The following is a 21,203-nucleotide window of genomic DNA, read 5'->3' as shown; positions in this document are numbered from 1 at the left end:
AATGAAAAATCTCCAAAATAATCTTTTATTTGATCTTAAAAAAAATCTGTTTTCTCTTCTGTACCGGGTGTTATGAAAGTCCACGTAATAAATTTAACCACCAGTAGGACTCGTTAATACATATAACCATTTTTTTATTTATCATTTTTTCCACAAACTCTTTAAAACAGAGTTAAAATTAAATATAATTTGAACCCTAAAATTCATACCCGCTCATATGTTTACACATCCATTGATAACGAAGCACGAAAAAAAAAACGGTAAAAACTGTTAGTATTACAACAGCCGTCGTTGTTTCTTCAAAAAAGAAACTGTAAAGTTTTTATCGCATGAAAACAATTTCATTCACTCTTTCGTTTCAATTGATGATTATCCCATGAGCGAAGTGTCAAATTAGGAGTTAGAAAAATGTAAAAAAAATATTCAACTAAAAAAAGATAAATTATGTAAAAAAAGTTTATTTTATTTATTTTTTAAAGAGTTGCATTGGTGATTATTTAAGCAGCAATACCAATCTTTAAAATAAACTTTTTATTACGTGGATTTCCATAACACCTTGTATACAGTATACAGCGCTTATTAAAAGGTTGACACAATATGGGAAAACATCCTATTCATTAATTTACCAAAAATTTTGAAGTAAAAAGTTTTTACATTTCCGTCATACCTAGGTATATTAAATTTCACTTTTTTTAGTTGACAAAATAGATTTTGTTTTGAATATATCGAAAAGTTGGTTATAATGAGATGTATAAATTAACCGAAAAATTGTTGAAAAAATATATTTTAATAAAAAAATTACAATTTGGGAACTGAATTTTAGGTTGACTGAGAGCAACACCTATGAGAGAGTAAATCTGAGCTTTAAACGTCTTAAACTGGAAATAGTTTTTATTCGAAAATCTATTTTCAACCAATTTTCTAAATATCGTGTTAATATGGTGCACAAATTGGCGCAATTTATTTTTCGAATTTGGTTACAAAAATTTGCACGTGGCATTAAATCTTATTAAAAGCAAATTTTTCTCAGAACTTTTTTCGATATGATTGACGCAAACCTCATTTTCGAAATAATTTTTTTAAATGTCAAATCCGAGTTACACCGGAAGTCACGTGATAACTTCTCGATAAGCACTGTATAAACTCGAACGATTTATGATATTTCCCTTTAACATTAAAGACGGGTCGTGGTTTTAAAAATATTTGCAGTCAGGTGGACCAGTCCCAGAATTCGGTACCGGGACAGTCCCGGGACTTCGCGCAAAAATCTGGCCCTAGGACTACAAGGAAAGTTCCGGAACCTAAAAAGTCCAGAACTTTAAAAACATGTACGAGTACAAAAAACAGCTCGAAATTGGAGGATAAATCCTTAGATGCGCTTGTAGCTCTGAGGTCTTATTTTATATCAAAATAGCGTTCATTTTTTCTTTAAACCCACGTTTGTTTATTGTTACTACTTAGGTTAATACATATTTTATCTATTGTTTGGTCACATTTTATCTTTCGTTTCATATATTAGGTATGTAGTTTTATTTTGTTGTACCCTGTACGTATGCACCAATATTTAAATAAAATATGTACATACATACTTATATTTCCTAAAACAATTATACAAGGTGTAACAGAAATAAGTACATTAATTTTAACTGGTAATAGAACTCGCCAAAAGGAACAACTTTTCTATCTACCATTTTGCCGAAAAACGATGTTTAATTCCAAAAAAAAATTGAAAAGATTTTTCACTAAAATAACCCTACGCCACTAAATACTGCAATGGCTAATTGAGATCAGCGCTAATATGAAAAAAACGCCGAAATCGAAATTCAAAGAAATCTACCCGTATAGCAAAAAATCCACTTCGTAAGAATCTGGTTGTTTCACGTTTTTAGGTAGCTTAGTTTTGGAGATATGAACGGTTTTAGGAAAATCTTTCCTATTTTTTTAAGCCACTACGCAACGTTTTTCGCCAAAATGGCAGAGAGAAAAGTTGTTCCTTTTGATGAGTTCTATTACCAGTTAAAATGAATGCACCTATTTCAGAAACACCCTGTATGTATACAGTATCTGTTATTTTTTAAAAGCAAATTTACTGCACTATTCTGATTTCGAGGCCTTCGGGACTAGTCCCGAATTCCCGAAAACCTTTTTGGTCCCGGAACTTGGGAATACTAGTTGGACTTCTATGTATATTAGTAGATATTCTTTAAACAATATGTATTTTTTTCACTACTAGTGTTATCGGTTGTCACAGAACACTGAGAAGTTTAGTTTTTCTACGTTGGCTCAGTGACAGGTAAATAATTTTTCATTATTAACCAGTGGTGAATAATGGAACAACCGTCACCTAGCAACGAAATATTGTCGTCTATTTCATTGGTTAACGTAGACGATTTTCATACCCACTGTCAAGAAGTGACAACTCGGACCCGTCGCATCCGACAAAATAATTTGATTAATAATTATTATCAGAAAGGGTTTTAACGTATCTAGTAGTGAAAAAAATAGTATATAAACCACGGTGGAGAAGTCCCTTACAGCCTTCGCGCCTTACAACCCTCGGCGCGCCTCGGGCTCTAATCTTGGCGCTCTGGCTATAATCATAAACTTCTCCACCTTGGTATATAATAATATACTATTGTATATGCAATTTTTTTATTCACGTCTATTCAATTATCATTATTTTTTTTATAGGGCCAATTCGAATAGCTTTTGGTTAAGTTTTGTTATTACGTATTTCATCAGTTTCAAGCAGTTTATTTTTATGTCATTTGGATATCTCCGTTTATCTTGGACATTGGAAGTTAGGCTAATTTTCGGAAGCAGCACATTACAAAAACAATTTTTATGGTGCTGGTATTTTATAAATAAATAAAACAAAAATTAAGAGGAAAATAGTGAATCGCAGGAGATGTTTTTTAGATAGTAAAATATGTTTGCAGGTGTTTTCTTCCGGAGAGTGTGGGAGCGGATGCTGGTCCCACAGGATCGATCGTGGATCGATGGATGGATGAGTTTCGGCATCCGCAGCGAGCGTCGTGTAAGCATGGGGGTACGGTCGGCCACCTCCGGGCGTCGTCAAAGTGGCGTGAAGAAGTGCGGCGGAGCGAGGGTGTGGGCATGTAGGTATGCGGCAATTAGCGAAGTTTAAGTTGATTAAGTCATGCCGGTGATCATTGTTGGCGGATAAAGCTCCGGTGGCTGTAGATGCGCCGACGAGTGGCGCACCCCGGCGATCAGTGGCGCTGAGCTTTCGGAGCACGCGGCAGCTTTTGGGGGGCTGCGTGCTTCAGTCAGACGGAGCAAAGGCGGCAGTTGTGCGTTGATGTCGGCTGGTGCGATTCGGCGCGCGTGCCGTTGAACACGCGGTTCATTCTGTCAACAACAGAAGTGGCAATCGGCGCGTGCTGGTGAAGAGGTGCGCGACGTCTCCTCCACGTCTGATGGTTGTTATCAGCGATGTCATCTGACGTCAAAGAGGAAACTGTCGATGGTAGAGCCGACAAGGCATTGGCGCCCAACATCGAGCCGGACGGCGGCGTAATCAAAGAGTTCTGCGGCAACAGGACCCTCTCTTGGCACGAGCATGTTTACAAGAAGCTCACCAACAAGCCCACCCCTCATCTGATCGAAAACATTTTGGGCATACAGAACAAGTCCAATCAGTTCAAAGAAGTGCAGGACTTACCTAAGACGAACAGGATGACCGTTAGTGCGCCCGTTTCGCCGCAGGAGAACTTTCCTAAGTTGCAGCCCTCAGTGGAAGTTAACGAACCTTTAAACTTGTCAATTCGTAGTGACCTTAAAGTGCGAACAAAGACTGTTAAAGGTACGTCCAAGAGTCCAACGACAAATCCAATTAGAATAAACCGATTACTCCGATTATGACGACATGAATTATTCTTCACACCTCGTAAATTGACCACTTAGCTGGTCACCAGGCTTGCCACGCGTTTTAAACTATAATTACCCTATAAATACGCATTCTTCCCCCAACTTTCACTCAAATTGCCTCGAATAATTGCTGCCGTTTTACCACACTCGACTCCCATATTTTATTCAAATTTTCACTACACGTTTTATTACTAAATTCGATGATAAATAATAGTCAAGGTTTATTGCTTGCCACCTCGCTTCGTAATTCGCATACGCGATTACCAAGTTTTACTTTAATCGTTCTCGATGCCGTAAATCTCAACAACTTTAAGGCAATTAACGATTAACCGTCCCGTATAAACGGGTCGAATCAATAATTATCAAATTTATCCCACCTGAAAACAGTTTGTTCTAGATAGCAAAACTCCCCAATATCAAATCAGAACAAGCGAGAAACTATCAAGATACTGTTGTGATACTTAAACGCTTTATGGTGTGATGAAGCTTGTCAGTTTATATCTACTTGTTTATTTCCATAAAAAACACCACTTTCAACACATTCAACGTGGAAAATTAAGGCGGGAAACTCGTGCGACGTTAAGTCGAGTTTTCTCAAACGAAATTAGCTACTGTGGGATTTCAATTAAGCGGCACAAATTTTAAAATGCATCACATCGTAATTGATCTCGAAAAATTCGGATTCAAATTTTTCGTCTCGTTTACCTTTCTTTGGTTGGGCAAAAACGAAATGGCCTTAGGTACAATTTTTTTAAATTAATTAGTTTTTTTTTGTCCGAAAGGTAGTTTATTAATGGGATCGATTAGTGATCGTATCAAAATTGGCGAGGGTCGAACGGACGAGATGTTTTGTTGATTTTGGTAAATTCAGATATGTTAATGGGGTCTAAATAATGTAGCTAAACGTCCGAAGCCGGGCCATTAAATACAAAAACAAGGATTTAGCGTTTCGTTATGAAAATTATTTAAATTTTTGTTGGCGCACGAATACATCATCTTGCTCCTTTTCACCCTTAAATTTTTGACTTCCGGGGATTGTGTCCATTAAAATATTTAAGGGATTTATCATTTCAATTTCACCCTGCACGTTGTTAAGTCTGTTATTCGCAACATGGTTTTTCAGGGCGCGCCGACAGGTAACGCAGAGCAAGGGACGACTGTAATTTTTAGATTAGATTACGCCAAGACGCATTAATTATTAACAGTTATTAGTGGCGGGTTAAAAGCGCTTAATTTCTGGCGAGAGCAATCATTTATGCGGAGGGAAAGCCATATTTTGCTGTCAGTTTGTGGATATTCCGAGAATTAATTTAGCATTTTGATGCCAAGTTACTTTTTAAGCGCGACCGTAATTTATTTTCGATAATCGGGCAAAATCTCTTGTTTGTCCAATACAAAATCTGACGATCCAGGCGCGTGTTACATAAATCTCAAATCAAGAATTAGTGTAGTAGCACCGTTTTTCTTGTTTATTGATCGAAATGGGGAAGCACTTTTGTAGTGTTTTGGTGTTTAGATTGGGACTGTAAGGGGAAACTATCATTGAGTAAAACGCCGGCTTTTAAGAGAAAATTTGTATATATAGCTCGGTCGTAAATTTGTCGTCGACTACTTTAAGAAGAACCGCAGAGCCGTTAAAATTATATCTGGAACATAATCACTTCATTCCCACTAAAAATTATATTTAAAACAATTCAATCGAAAAAACACTGTGATAGATTTGTCTTTTAATCGCCATCAGTTTCAGCAATTCAACTCAATTAAATCCTTTTATAATGTAGTGTCACTCGGAGAGAATTAAAAACGTGGTTAACGGCGAAAACCGGACGATTTTGTTATAAAATGTGCATTCACAAACAAAACATTATTTTGTTTCCATTATGGACACGAATAAATGTTTTGTTTCAAATATGACGACGTCAATCACACCGAATTTATTTCAAATTGCTGAACAAAAATTACTTCAACCATTAAATGCTGCCGTTTGATAAAAGGTTAAAAGCGAACGAAACAATCATATTTGTTTAGGATTTATCCAGCCCGACAATTATTTTCACAAATTTTAATTTTCCTTTGTCATCAAGATGAAAACGCTTTGATTTTCTTCTGGATAAAATATTATCCCACGTGCTCTTCCTGCCGCAAAAATGCAACCACGTCCTGTTTTGCTTCATGTTCCCACAATATTTATCGCTCGAACAGGACACTTTCTTTGCCTCCTAATTTATCGATGGGGCACTTTATTATTAGAGACCGATTAACAACTGTTAAACGACGTTTAATGAATAATTATTTTAAGCACAACCAATTAATAACCTTACTCGGTGAACACCTATCCCGATACATAAACACACGATGAAACGTTTTAAACTAATTAACTAGCAAATTTAATCAATAAGACTAACGTTTTGTACAATTCCATGCGTGCAGCGAAATCCTTCGGAAACACCTCCAAAGCTTCGATTACAAATACTTATAATTATTAACTCCATCGATAAGTTTTTTATAACGTAAATATCCACTTTTCGTCAATTGGGAACATACTGGTGTTATTAAAGAAACACTTCATATATGTTGGTGCCACGTAACCAATTATATACCTAGTCGATTGATTTTGATTTTACCGTTAATTTATAAAGAATGCATTAATAGCTTTTGTGTTTTTGCCTTAACTGATTCACTTCTAAAATATGATTTTATTCATAAAATTCGTTTGATTTTTTTTCTTTTCTATATAATGAGGCTGACGTAAAACATTTCGAATTGGTATGTCAGCTTATCTTTTGATTTATCTGCGGATCTAACGCCCAAAATTCATTTTTGAAATCTTTTCTCAGAAAATTATAATGTTCACAAACAAAATACAATATGGGTCTTTGTTTCCCAATATAAAAAAATAAAATAAAAATTCTAAGAAACTGGTTAGTGTTGTGTCGTTCAACAGGTGCAATACTGAGCGGCAAGTTAAATAAAAAATAATGTACAAAAAATCAAAAAGAGCGGGCCGCTTTGTTTTCGGTTCTTTTTTAATTCTTTCTGTTTTCCGAGAGGTGTCATCCATTCGGCTCCACAAACACAAAGTAATGTAAACACGACTAATATAATTCATCCATTAATTTAGCATCTCTGTCTTCGAGCGTTGTATAATTTGGCAATAACAATAATAATAATGGGAGTGAAAAATATCATGTAAGTGTGCAAGTGTCGAGGCAGTTTGCGTCGAATGTAGATGTGGGTCTAGTGTATATGGTAAATATTGATTGGGCAATTAACACTTAATGGGCAATTAAATTTGTCAACTGCGGCAATACCTGTAATTGATTAAATTCTCAAATCAATATAGTATTATGCACAAATAAATCGATGATAATGTGTTCATTAAGCCGTAATAAATCTAATAACGTTAGCATTGTTGTGGCATTTCGGGACAACTAATTCGACGTAATTGAATTTTTGAGAGTGGTTTAACGGGATGTTGCGAACAATGTTTGTTTTTATTAAATGAAGAAAATGTTGACACGATGGAAAAAATGTAAATCCAGTTTTAGTGCGTCATTAAGCGACGATTAAAATGTTAATTTGTGCGGGAAATAGCAGAATGTGCGGTTTTAACCGCCCGAACCGAATCGAGAAAATTTAAGAACCGCGGATGGAAAATGGTGAATTTTTAGTTTGAGCTCAGATAGATGGTGGAAGAGTGGCTGAATGTTCTGGTGCGTGACGAAGTAAACCGAAGCATCAGCAGAAGAATGACAATTTAATTTAATTCAGTTTAACCGAATTGGAGCTCAACGTTTCAGTATCGGTTAGTCCACGCTATTGAATTTAACTGTGATAGGGGAATTATTGGACCAATTCGGGCAAGTAAAAGAACAAAACAATTATCGTGTGTGGGCAGGGTTTGAAGTCTGGCGAAGGTGAACGAAAAATACGAATTTAAAAGAGAAATAAATATCTTTGGTCCGTTTAATATGGGGATCTGGTTTCAGAACCTACGAGAAAGAGAAAAAAGACTCGGGAACCGCTGGATCTGAAGTTATCAACAGGCCCCCTCCATCCCCCCCATCCAGCCGAGTCCATAGCGGAAGACGGCGACGCCAAGAGCAAGAAGAAAAAAGCTCGGACCACGTTTACAGGAAGACAGATTTTCGAGCTGGAAAAGCAGTTCGAAATGAAGAAGTATCTGAGTAGCAGCGAAAGGTCTGAGATGGCGAAGCTACTTAATGTTACAGAAACTCAGGTATGACTTTTATTTTCCTTTGTTGTGCGGTAGTTAAAGTTGAAGTTTTATATTACGACGTCTCGGTGAAAAATGACCGTTCTTAAGGAGACGTTTAGGAATTTTCATTCATTTGCTATAATTCTCGAATCCATAGAAATTTATTGGTCGATTCTTTACTTCTCGTTTACATTCAAACGAAAACAAGTTGACAAAGTGGTATTTTTCCTTGCGACTAATTTATTGTAATTTTACCGGTTAATCCGGCGTTTTAGCCCATGTCCCGGGGAAGTTTCCCCCATATATCATTCCTGCCGAGACTTATCTCGAATCGCAACTTTTCTCGGCAGAGATAATCATCTAAGGAGACTAGACAAAGGACCAGTCGATATGTATTGGAAAAGAATCGAGATCGGGATAATGATCTGGAGCGAAATGCGACTTAAAAAATGGGAGAAGAACTCCTGGAAGTCGAGAAAATCGTTCGGTCGGAGCAATTACTAATGTTTATATTAAGAACCAAATAAAACATCTGTACGCAGAATGGCACGTTTATTAATGATGAAGCTTTTTACTTAATAGCTCGAATCTCACAATCAGTGTAAATACGACGATAGGCGTTTAGAGCTGTTTGCGGGGGCGGCTGGGGGGCGGGAGGAGTTATGATGAGTTACTGCGGCAGCTGTCTCCTACCAGCCTCATTTAGTCTCTCCAGTGGAGACTCGTGTTCCTACTAATTGCCTACAAACTTACACGACTCAAATATTAACTGAGGAGCGCGCTTTTACTTTTTTATGTTGTTTTTAAATTTAAATAATCGTCATCTACCTTGGATCTTTCATCTCGACCAAATTGAATTATGTTTATGTACCGCTCACGGCCCATTCATGCAAATTCTTCCCGATCCACCCTCCCTTACACGGTCTTTACTGCCGGACTAATAATAGCCAGTTTGGATTCGTTTTCACACCAACTGATCCCTTTTTATTCACTTCATCATACATGCCTCCACAGTTTTTATCCACTTACGGCGGCCGTCCCCTGGGAGACCGATTTTTCAAAATTAGTCCACTATTTTTGGAACTATTCTCGGTCCGGCCTTAACAACATTAATTAGCCGCAAATAATGAGTGTTTGTGTGGAAAAGGAGCTCATTACCATAAGCTAAACAGAAACGGTTAACACAAAGCGCTAGAGAACACAATTACTCTGGAAGCTTAGGAATAAACGATAATAAAAACGCCCGGAGCTTACTAATTTGTCTTGACTACTTTTCATAGTTTTTACGAGCTAATAAGTGATGAAAAGCTTGAAATGAAACTTTCAGTGTTCGTTTCCAAAAGCCGACATTGTAGGCGTTAGAGAATCTTTGAAGAGAAATGTTATGTTAGTGTTATAATTAGGTGCTTTATGCATTAGCTATTAGCTTTGGTGCACTCCTCTCTTGACAGTTCCAGCTCTATAAATAAGATCATAGCAATGCCGTCACATATGTTTCAGCTAATTTCTGAAAACGCTTACTTTCGCCTCAATGATCTGTAAGTTATACGTTTTGACGATCATAAATTACATTGTATTTCTCTACTCTAATAAAATACAAATTTATTTACATTCGTGACAAAATTCGTGCCTCCAAATCTACAATAAAAATTGATAATCGTCCAACACTGGCCTAGACGCTCTCGCCATCAATTTATTTGATTGATGACGAGCAAGTTGTTAATAAAATGGAGCTTCCACTCTTACTGACCCCTCACGCTATTTCAAGTGCGCGCCGACACCGACGACGCGATTTCTCCGGAAACTCCATCAACTTTATTCACGTCCCGTCCCACACACCCACTCACTTCTTTGCGCCGTTGTACTCGGCGAATATTTTCGATTTGACGCCGCCATTAATTATGTTAAAATTTAGTCTCGCCAAGTTAATTTAACAACTATATACACCTACATGTAGGCTGTCGCGACCCAAAACTGTCGAGAATCTTGACCCATCTAATGTTGGGTCTCTGACATTCCTCAAGTGCGGTGTCTCGTCCTTCCATCGGCGAAACCGCGTCCAACATTTCTTGAGTTACTGAAATGGTTCATAAAATTCCTTCACTAAATTCGGAAACAATTCACCGGGGCCAGAAACTGTTCTTCCGTGAACGTCGCTCACCCATTAGCACATTTGCAGTCGATCTGCGATTGTAAATCCTGTTTAATTCGTATCACAGTGTACTACTCTAAATTCAGCTTTTATTGGCTTTTTATGTGTATCTCAACAATAGTTCGGCGAAGGTTTGTTTATAAATCAGAAGTATCGGTTCTTATTGAGACGGTTTAGGGATCGTAAATGAATTAATGATCGACTGGTCGTGTCTACAATGAGGAAGTTTTCGACGGCGATTTTCGTGAATTGATTGATTTGATAAATGACAGCAGCGCTTCTGTTATTTGAGAAGAATTTGAATTATTGGCGATTTTTCGAGTTAATTAATTGATTAGCGTTCAAATAAACACGGCTAAGTAATTGACTGCTCAGGAACTAAATAATTGATTTGTCAATAATCGTTTACCACACTCAAAGAATTAAATAAATCGATGGTTTAATCGACGGAAGTGTTTACTTGATTATGTGATTAAACGAAGAGAATCGAGCGCTTCAAATTGAGATTGAAAAAAAATATTTACAGAATACTTAATTATAAGCTTTTTTTGTTATTCAACCTACCTACGGGAGTTTTTTCAAATATTTTATTTAGGCGTACACTCTCAGGTTAAACGTTAACAAACTCCCAGCACTGTATTTTTTTTTACGAGTTTATTCAAGCCTATAATTAATTATATTAACTTTAGAATAATTTGCCGTATATTTTATTGCACCGTTCTCAAATTTATTGGCTTCTCCAAACTGCAAAGTGATTAAGAACTTGTCGAATCGCTTTTTGCGAACTTCCTCGAATAAGGTGTCAGTTGATTCGGGTCAGCTTTAAGAAAATATGTATTGATGTCGCAACTTGAATCTGGCTTTGATCTGAAAAGTGTCAAGTTTAAAACAACGAATGCAAACCAACTGAAAAACTTGTAATTCACCCAGTCGTACTTAATATCGGATTAAGTCGCGTCGATAATTCAAACCCCAATTAAACCTTTCACAAACACAATCCCATTTCAATATATTAACTAGTGCAATTAAGTATCAATTCAGTATGTAAATAATTTATGGCCAATTTGCATAAAATCCGTATTATAATTGTACGCAAATGCCATAACAAAGCCGCCGCAACACGTATATTTGCAAAAGCAAAGAAAAATCAATTTTTATTGGGTAGTCTTTGTGGTTTGCAAAAGGTCGATTGGATTGCTCATTAAAGCTCGTTTATCGCAAAATTGAATTTTTCCGTTTTGAATTATTACCATTTAATAACTTTGTCCGGACCTGTAACATACTAACGCAAAAACAATATTCATGCTTTTGCAATCAGCAAGTTTCCGGATTAATCAGGCTGTTGACAGATCGACTAAATTGCTTCCACGTTGTTTTATTTTGCCACCGGCAAACCGTCATAAAACTTGGTACGAGACAAACGGTCAATGCATTATCTCAGGTTGGGAGATGAAGTTCCAGCTTAAATTTTGTTATTGTTTAACACACTATTCTCACCACTGCGGACGCGTAAAAGGTAAAAACACTAAACAGAGACAAATATAACGCTAAACTTTCCCGTTTACAACTCGTGATAACATTGATCGCTTGTCCCAGACCGTGTTTTACGACTGCTCAATTCTTACAATATTACCACGACCGATTGCCATCAGCCGTTCACACCAGATAATCAGATTTTAATCACCTATCGCTTATTAAAACGACTGTCGCCTGTTAACCATTAAATGCTTCTGGTGCTAACGTTTTTTAAAATGGAAAAATAGATAAGCTGAGGACGCAGTAAAATCTCAGGATCCAGCTGCAAACACCTGGACGCGTTTTAAGAAATATGAAGACGCAGTCTGAGGAAAATTTACGACAAAAACGTCCCTTCAAAGAAACTGTCTCAGAAAATAGTATATGCTTATAGGGTTGCACCTCGTAATTTTTATGTTCGTTTATATTTACGAAGTCCGGTGGAACGACTCGAGCAGACCTGCTGCGAAATGTATTACATTTTTGTGAAACGTAAATGAAAACATTCACCGAAAGTTGATTAAAGAAAATGTTAAAGAAATTTAGTCTAGGTAGATGTACGAGGAGGTTGATTTGCAGAGAGTTATGTCAGAAATTTGAAACTCACGGTATTTGAGATTGTAAATACGGAAACGTGACAAGCAGCGATCAGAAACACGTTAAGTTTGCTGAAACTTCCTGAAAATATTGCAGGTGGGTGGTATAATTTAGCAATACGTGTGGTAAGTACAATTTCTGTAAAATAAAAATAGACCGGTTCGGGACTGAAACTGAAAATTCGTCGAAGACTCAAGAGGACCGGTGCAAAAATAACTGCGACGAAAGGTCTTCCAGAGAAACATTATTTAAAAATCGATAAGCTCCTTATTGATATGTAATAACTTGTGTCGATACATGACAATCAAGTTTGGCTCAAATCCAACTGTAATATGACAAGAGGATCATTAAGGAATGTTCGTATTTTGGCGTTCGAGCGGCATTTAAGCCCAGAAGTTGTAATGGTGCAGTGACGTCACAATAGCTATTTCTACAAATTGTAGACGAGCATAAGTGGCTTCATGGTGTGGGTAGCTCAGTGTTTCTTCGTGAACTTTCAAACTTTGCTGTGTTGTAATTTGACCAATATAATTTACGTCCGGACGGAGAAATTGATGAGCGTAAATAAATAACGCTATTATTTATTCCACATTATTGTTTGAAATTTGAGTTGAGAATAATATTGGTTTCGACGAGCTCATGTGACGAAAAGTTCCCAAACTTAGGTCAATGGGGAATGTTTCGATTGTCACAAATGGAAATGTTGTAATAAAGTTTTTCGGAGTAAATTATTTAAAAGTTGTAATTCTGTGAAAGTCGTTGAAGAGGCACTAAGTTATCGTGGAGTTTTCAAGAGGAAAACAAACTTGACAAATGCCACAAATAATTTCTACGACATAATAAGAGTAGGTATCGATTGTGTTGCGATGAAATGAAACAGTTAATTTGCGTGTACCATGTTGCGGGAATAATTATATCACTTTGTCAATTTGAACGACCAAACTTCTCGATCAACATTGTGTAGTTATGAAACCGGATATTAAAGAGATCTCTTCAAATATGATCGGCGTATTTGTCGATATCTGTTATTTCTGTCTGCATATCAATTAATATTAATAGTAGTTCAACAGGACGATAAAATTTGGGAGGTATCCCAGGATACAATCTGTTGTAGGCATCACCTCAATTAGTGTAACTGAAATTTTAGCGTTCTAGCATTGTCAGATTGTCACCCTCCAAGTGATAAAGTTTATAGGCCACTTAAGGGTGTCGATGTAGCTTACGAATTCGCTCTATTAACATTTAAGGGAAACTTGGAACATTTACAAACATTCGTTGATACCTAGATTAGTCCGATAAACTAAATCGGTAGCCCCACTTTATGTTTTATTTATTTTTCATTCCCACCCCGACGCCGCACTTTTTCTCGGCTCAATTGGGATACAGCTTTTGTACTGACGATTTTTATTCGCTCCTAATTTAAAATGTGCCAATTTGGTTCGAAAATTTTGGGATTAAACTAACACGCTACATCTTGATCGTGGTGTGACTATTGTTTTCCTTTGTGGATGGTGCTTGCTGCGTGTGGAGCAAAACGTTTCATACTCGATTTGGATAAAGCCTTAGATTGCATAATAGAAATCCGAATGAAAAGAAAAATGTGCGGCTGAAAGCGGCAGAGCGAAAATCTTTGAAGTTAAACGAAAATGTTGAGGAACACGGGCAAAGCTGGAAGGTGAAAATGCGAAGAAAGTTATATTTATTGTATAAGCACCATTTGTTTGGATGTAAGGACAAGGAATAATAGGTTGAAGGAATAATTATAAAGACAATGGATAGCGGAGCACGTTAGGTGGGCCTTTGACACAAACCGAATCTACTTCAAAGGTCTGTGTACCGATACAACAATAATTTGTTTCTGCTTATTGTCAGGGTTGCGAGATATTCTTGAAGGTCCTCTTCGGTGCAATTCGCGAAAAAATGAGCCACTTCAGTTGCGCAGTATCCATCACTTTATGTACATTGTTTATTCAGTTCCTGACGAGCAAAACCGATAAATCCGAACGAAGAAATTCTAGTTTTAATGCAATTCCTTGCAATAAATTGAATCCGTAGAGCTGAAACGCAACCCTTGCTGGAATATAAGTAGATGAAGAGTAGTGAGATTGCAGGATGTACAAAGAACGAAGACATCCATCCCCGTAAGAAATCGAAACAAGAATGCAAAGATGTGTACGTTGCGTGGCTTGGCATTTCGTCGGTGGCGATGTCTCGTCTTGTGATATTGCTTTGTTGGCATCATCTTGCGAGTGTCTTCCGCGACTATCCCTTGATTTATTTCGCTTTAAGTGGTCCACTTGGCCTCAACTAGTCACCATTGTGTGTCGAGGAACGAGTTTATTCGTAGTCCAGAACCCTTTGATTCGGTCATTTAGCTAATAAATGAGGAGAGTCCGCTGAGAACATCCGTCAAAGGAGATTTGAAGAAGATGATGTTAATAACGTCGAATGTGTATTTTGACAGGTCAAGTGTATTTCTGTATGGGCAACAATATCGAAATCTTGTGAGCCGTAAGTGATATTTCAGTCGCGGTGTTTGCCTGTTTAAATGGTACAGAACTATAAACAGTGGGCACACGTCTTTAGCGTTAGTTGAGTGGTTCACGTCAAACGTAATTAGTTGTTTCCGGTCGGGTCGGTGTTAATCGTTTGAAATTCGAATATCCTGCCTTATTTTGGTTGGCCATCCACTAACATCCTTCACCTATGTGATTTACGGCAGCTGTTCTACGCTCGGAAGGATCGACTTGGCTCGTTTGCTCGTGATTCATTTCGCATTCATCGATTAGTGGATTGTGCCGATGATAAATTAACGTCAATATCAGTCCTCATCGAATCCCGTAATTAACGAATCTTCTCTGCATGTCGAGACCTCACATTTCGAGGGGTCGCCGTTTGCCGACGGCTGCTCTTCTTCGCTCTTCACTTTTTCATCTCTTCTTTTCCCAAAAGCACCATCTCGACCGGCTCGGCTTCCTTCTCGTCCAGTCGATCGAGCCCGGCTCATTTCTCTTCGGTTTAGTGGGAAAACGTGTTTGTTCGAAGAACTGCAGAATCGCGTAATTCAATCAACAATTGGAGCGCAATTGAGCGAACTCCGTTTGATATAAATGTTGGTGAGGGTCTGCAAGCCGCACGTTCCAATTTAAAATCGAGTTAATCGATCGTCTGTAATTGTTGCAGTTTTGCATGAACGTCGACGGTTGTCATCCAGAGCCGGCGGAAGTCGGGCTCGTGTTTCTCTTATCTTCGTTCTCTTATTACCTCGAGGGAATGGTCAATAAACTGACGTTTTAGCCGTAATCTCTTAATTTGGCCTGATGGCGACGACTCGACTCCCAGGAATCGAAGTGTTTACGCGGCTTTTATTGTCTCGTGTGGGCATTTGTCATGCAAATGGGGCGGTCGGGGGCAGCGTGAGTAGTTTTTGATTGGCACGGATTTAATTTTGGCGTAATGGCTCGAGCAATAATTGCTGCCTGGTTTAGGACGATGTGGAATAATGAATATGAATAGAGATATGTGTTCAGTACAATTAGCAGAACGGTTTAATGGGTATTACAATGAGTATTGATCGCTAGTTGGAGCTCGGAGAACTGACATTTGTGATTTGTTGTCGATATCAAACGAGCTGCTGTTCTACTGTTGCTCCACCTCTTCAAATTTTGCCCCCGTCACTTATTCAAAACCCCCCTGGATCCGGCTTAATTTTACGATGAACTCGAGATACATCCTTGTAAAAATTTCGCTTTAAAATAACCTGAAAGCTATGTCGCTTCGTGCTTTCATGCATCCCACTAAACGCCAAATTATTTCAGGCTTTTATCTGAACCTTCTAAATTATTCGTCTTATCCGATGCCCGATCCAATATTTTCCTTAACAATCCATTTTGCGGCCAATCGATGAGACTACCTACCGACAGAATTTGCTTTACTTCGTCGGTCAATCGGAAAAATCACTCGTTACGCCAAAATCGAAACCAATCAAATTTATACGTCTCAACCCCCATTGCTCCATACAAAAACCAAACACGTCGATATTGCAGCGCGCAGTTAATACCTCTGTTAAACCAATTTACATTTATCATTAGCATACACAATAGGATGTCAAATGCTACCAGGAGATTTGGCCTCTTAAAAACAAGGGAGAATCCTAAAAATTTAGCTGTTTTCCTAAAGTAAACAACTGAAAAAGACCTAAAATCCTTCAAAAAGCACTTATAAAAATATGAACCCCAAAAGTCGATACCCAAATATCTGTTGATCACCAAAAATTGGGCACACGAAAAAACCATTGAAAATCACTCGAAATCATGCAAAATTACTTTAAGAGCACCCCAAAAAACTTACAAAATACCTTATTTTTAAACACCCCAAAATGGCTTCTTATTTCTGGACCAAGCCATTTGGCGCATGCAAAAAAAAAGGAAATGGTACCAGGATATTTGGCGCCTTAAAAACAGGACTCAAACCTAAAAATTTAGCTGTTTTTCCGAAGATAAACAATCAAAGATGGCCTAAAAGCCTTCAAAAATCAATAATTTTTATACACCCCAAAAGTACCCAAATATTTATAGACCACCAGAAATTTGGCGCACGGAAAAACCATTGAAATTATCCAAAATCAAGCAAAGTTACCTTAAAACCTTAATTACTAAATCTGACTGACTCAAATACTGGCTCTCAAAGACGTCTCTACGCATCAACCACGGATGTATTTAACCAACAGTCATATCAATCCCGACAAATTTCCGTTTGAAAAAGAGTGCAACAAGCAGAAAGTTACAGTGATATCCATGTAATAAATTGTTGGTATACTCCGTATGGTGATAGATTGCACGTTTTTAAATTCTAGTTACAAAACATAAAGCAGTGAAAAATACTAAACTCTCCATCTCAATTGTTTCACGTTATGTAGAAAACCGTTGTATCCCTGCAGATTAATTCCCGCCAAACCAGTTTCTGTGTCTGTCTTCTGTCAAAAAACGTGCAATCTATCAGAGTACGGAGTATACCTATATTTTTTAAAAGACTGGTAAAATAGATAAAAAAATAAATAGCAATAGCATTTCTGTAAGACAGGAAAGAAAAATTTACCCTAACAAAGTTTTTAAAAACTAAAACTCATCTGACGTATCATAACTAGACCTAGAGTGAAATACAGTAGAACCCCGGTTATCCGAGTCCCGATTATCCGATGGTCCGCGTTATCCGAGCTGGCTCCATTAAAAAAGCATTCCGTTTTATCCGAGCTGCTAGCGAAAAGTGTCCGCTTTATCCGAGTTGAACCATTAAATCAATCTAGAAAGCATTGCTTTTTTCTTAATTTCTGCAGTTCTGCAGATTTATACCAGTTTAAGCACATGTATGTATTCAGTCGACACATGCGTTAATAAATACACGTCTTGTCGTTCGACTTAGTCATCGCAAAAAGAAAAAATGATTGTTATAGATATGAATACTAAACTTGAAGCTCTTAAAAAATTTGATAGGATGTTAAAATGTTCAAACAAAGAAAAATTGATAGCCTTTTTGTAAAATAAACGTTAATAAAAAAATTCCTTATTATCCGAGTCACCTTCCCCAAGAGAGGTTCGGATAACCGGGGTTCTACTGTACTAGTAAATACCTAAGGAATTAATCTCATAGCATCGCAGTTCTGGTTGTTCTGTAAGTAAGTAATTGACACCTGTCCATTCTCATCGACGTTTATCCCCATTAGGACATAACGTCTTATGGGATCCCTGACTATATCTTTATTTTTAAGTATTTTTAAGTAGTTTCTCTCCTTTATGGAAAGCATTGCTTTTTTGTTGCTTTCCTTATACTCCGTTTCGAAAATCATCTTCAATAATGAGACAATCGATTTTTCTTTTATATTCTACCCCATCATCTTCGAATTTAAACAGAAGTTCAGCACAGTCTTTAAATCCCAAATTATGGACCAAAATTTGTATTGTGCAATGGATGTTCTCTTCGTTCTTTTTAATCCATGTTGCTGCATATTTTTGTAGAACAGCTTCAAGATTCACATGAAATTTTTTGAAATCATCATGATCACATTTCCTCTTAGATATTATCAGAAAGAATTCTCTGCAGTTCTCAATAAACATATCATCACTACCAAATACTTCAATGTTAAAGTCTGTTAACTTTTCTTTGATTTGCTCTTTGATTTGTTCGTTGGGTATTACGAGCAGTCCAGGCTTGTTCACTACAAATGACAAATAGCCTTGCTCGAGAATAAATGAGAAGAAGAGGTCAGGTTGTGGATAATTGACATGGCTTTATGTTTGAACCCGAAAGGCCCATTCCAGTAATAAATGCATACTCTATATGTTGATCAATGTCATCTTTCACAGCAGCTTGGATTATACCTGTACAAAACTGTATGACATGTTTCAATTCATCTTTTGCCTTTAACGTTAATATTGCTTCTGCTTGTATGATAATAGAATCGTACTCGTCGACAAGTAATACTATTTTTTTTATCAAAATGCTTACAGAGGTATTCGGCCAAATTTTTCAAACGGTGCAATATTTTAGTATAACTTTTTCTTCATCCCACTCCTCATCACACCATTTTGAAAATTCATTTTTTTCCCAGGAATTTAATGCCTTACTGTATAACAAATAGGAATGTTTCCGAAATATAATCTCCTTAAGGAATTCCTTTACATCACAAAAATTTTCGATTCCCTCACATTTGAAGGAAATATGTAGTACCTACAGGATATTTCCCAAAATGATTTTTGATGAAATCTGAGTTCTTTGTTACTGCCAACTGATGCTGTTGGAACAACTTGTAGTTATCAGCTCTTTTACCCTTATTTGATATTTTTCTTCTGATAGCGTTTTACTTTCTTCTGTTGGTACTTGCAACTCAAAAAAAAGCCTTAAGCATAAAAAAAGCCTTAAGCATCAAGAGATTTATAGTCTTTCCGAAACGGCGTGGCGCTGTCACCAGCACTCGGCTGTGACCACATTTAAGGAAAACATCCAGCAGATTTATCGATGTAATACGACTCATCCTTCGTCCCCAGAAGACGAACAAAGTCCGAAGTGCCAAGCATCTTATCTGGTTTTCCAGACGGTGGCTATCAATAGAAAAAGTTAATGAACAATAATATTTGTGAAATAACAAATATAATATGATGTAGCGGACTGTATAGGAGCATAATTTCCCTTATGGTATATACATTGAGAAGATCTTCATCGTCAGAATTTGCTTGTTGTGGATCCATTGATCCTGCACAAGTAAAATAAATTGCATTATCCCAGATATTACTGACTCATAAACTGATTCATTTTTATGATATTCTTAATCATGCACATCAAGAACAAATAAATATATTTGTATATTTCTATTTTTTCTGGCCAGACACCCTTAGAGCGTCCTCCTACATCGTTTTCCACCACTTAAACCTTGTGCAAATGAATTTTCCTTGCCCTTTGGTTATACCAAGACATTAACACGACCTTGAAACACAACAAGAGAGAAAAACAATGGCATTTGTACAAAGTTTGAGTGGTGGGAAACGATGTAGGAAGACGTCTGACCAGAAAAAAAACGCGAAAATTCCACAAGTAGCTAAACTGTAAACAATTACCTCTTTCTTTTAAGAAAGATTTGCTTGAATTTTCGACACAACTGTTAAAAATGAACGGAATGCAGACGGATTATATCAGGTGTTTTTTAAAATTTCACCTCATAGTAGGCGTTGAAGAGTCGATTGTGAACGCACTATACAGGTTACGGATCACGGATCAGCTACGTTTTACACGAGTGGTGCGTTCACAGTCAACTCTCCAACGCCTACTACGAGGTGAAATTTAAAAAAACACCCGATACTTTTACTTATAACATTTAATAAATATCAAAACATTTTACTTACCCCGTAAACACAATTCAAGCACAAGCACAAGCACTGTCAACGGACAAGGACAAGTAAAAATCCAGCTGTATTAGATATGTGGCTGTATGCAGTGTATGCCTTACGGCCTAGCGTACTGCGATACGTTTTTCCTGGTCTAGATGGCGCTAGCCATATCGTTTTACTAATATTTAGTGACTACGTTTTACATTTTATAATTGAACTTTTAAGTAATTTATTATTTACAAAATATAAAAATGTGTAATCAGAGACAATTTTCTTGAGTAATTTGCAATTAAATAATGGTTCTGACCAATAAGATATGAAAAACGTCTTTGCTGAATAATGGAAAGACCGAAAATTATTTCAATTGCGAAATGATATTGGAATTGCTGAAACTTGCGTGATATGTGTAATAATAAACTTTTTAGACAATGTAAAATCCTAACAGTTAAGTTGTGATATCAATTAATTAGATATGCAAACTAAAAAGTCAGCCAAAAATTACTATTATTAGGTAGGTACTGTTAATTTGAATACATATGTACTATGAATAGGAACGATTTCTATAACAGAAAAAAATGTTTTTTTTTGCATGCGCCAAATGGCTTGGTCCAGAAATAAGAAGCTATTTTGGGGTGTTTAAAAACAAGGTATTTTGTAAGTTTTTTAGGGTGCTCTTAAAGTAATTTTGCATGCTTACGAGTGATTTTCAACGGTTTTTTCGTGTGCCCAATTTTTGGTGATCAACAGATATTTGGGTATCTACTTTTGGGGTTCATATTTTTATGAGTGCTTTTTGAAGGATTTTAGGTCTTTTTCGGTTGTTTACTTTCAGGAAGACAGCTAAATTTTTAGGATTCTCCCTTGTTTTTAAGACGCCAAATCTCCTGGTCCAGAAGTAACATTTTACATCATACTATACACATCCGAGATCCGAGACGTACTTTGCAAA

At 36.9% G+C, this 21,203-nt stretch overlaps 1 protein-coding gene and 2 pseudogenes across 1 annotated transcript in view; 1 reads left to right on the top strand and 2 right to left on the bottom strand.

The window, feature by feature from the left end:
- Nucleotides 1-3,152: 3,152 nt before the first annotated feature.
- Nucleotides 3,153-21,203, top strand: part of LOC138140078 (uncharacterized) — a 33,939-nt gene continuing 15,888 nt past the window's right edge. The window contains exons 1-2 of the mRNA XM_069060785.1: nt 3,153-3,826; nt 7,881-8,131. Of these exons, the coding sequence (XP_068916886.1) occupies nt 3,457-3,826; nt 7,881-8,131 (621 nt within the window). The 5' untranslated portion in view covers nt 3,153-3,456. The remainder of the gene's footprint in view (nt 3,827-7,880; nt 8,132-21,203) is intronic.
- On the bottom strand, nt 18,004-18,649 carry LOC138140080 (uncharacterized; annotated as a pseudogene).
- On the bottom strand, nt 18,663-19,618 carry LOC138140079 (uncharacterized; annotated as a pseudogene).

This window comes from Tenebrio molitor, chromosome X, assembly GCF_963966145.1.
Source record: "Tenebrio molitor chromosome X, icTenMoli1.1, whole genome shotgun sequence".
Classification (NCBI taxonomy): Eukaryota; Metazoa; Arthropoda; class Insecta; order Coleoptera; family Tenebrionidae; genus Tenebrio; species Tenebrio molitor.
This window is presented reverse-complemented; position numbering and strand designations above follow the sequence as displayed.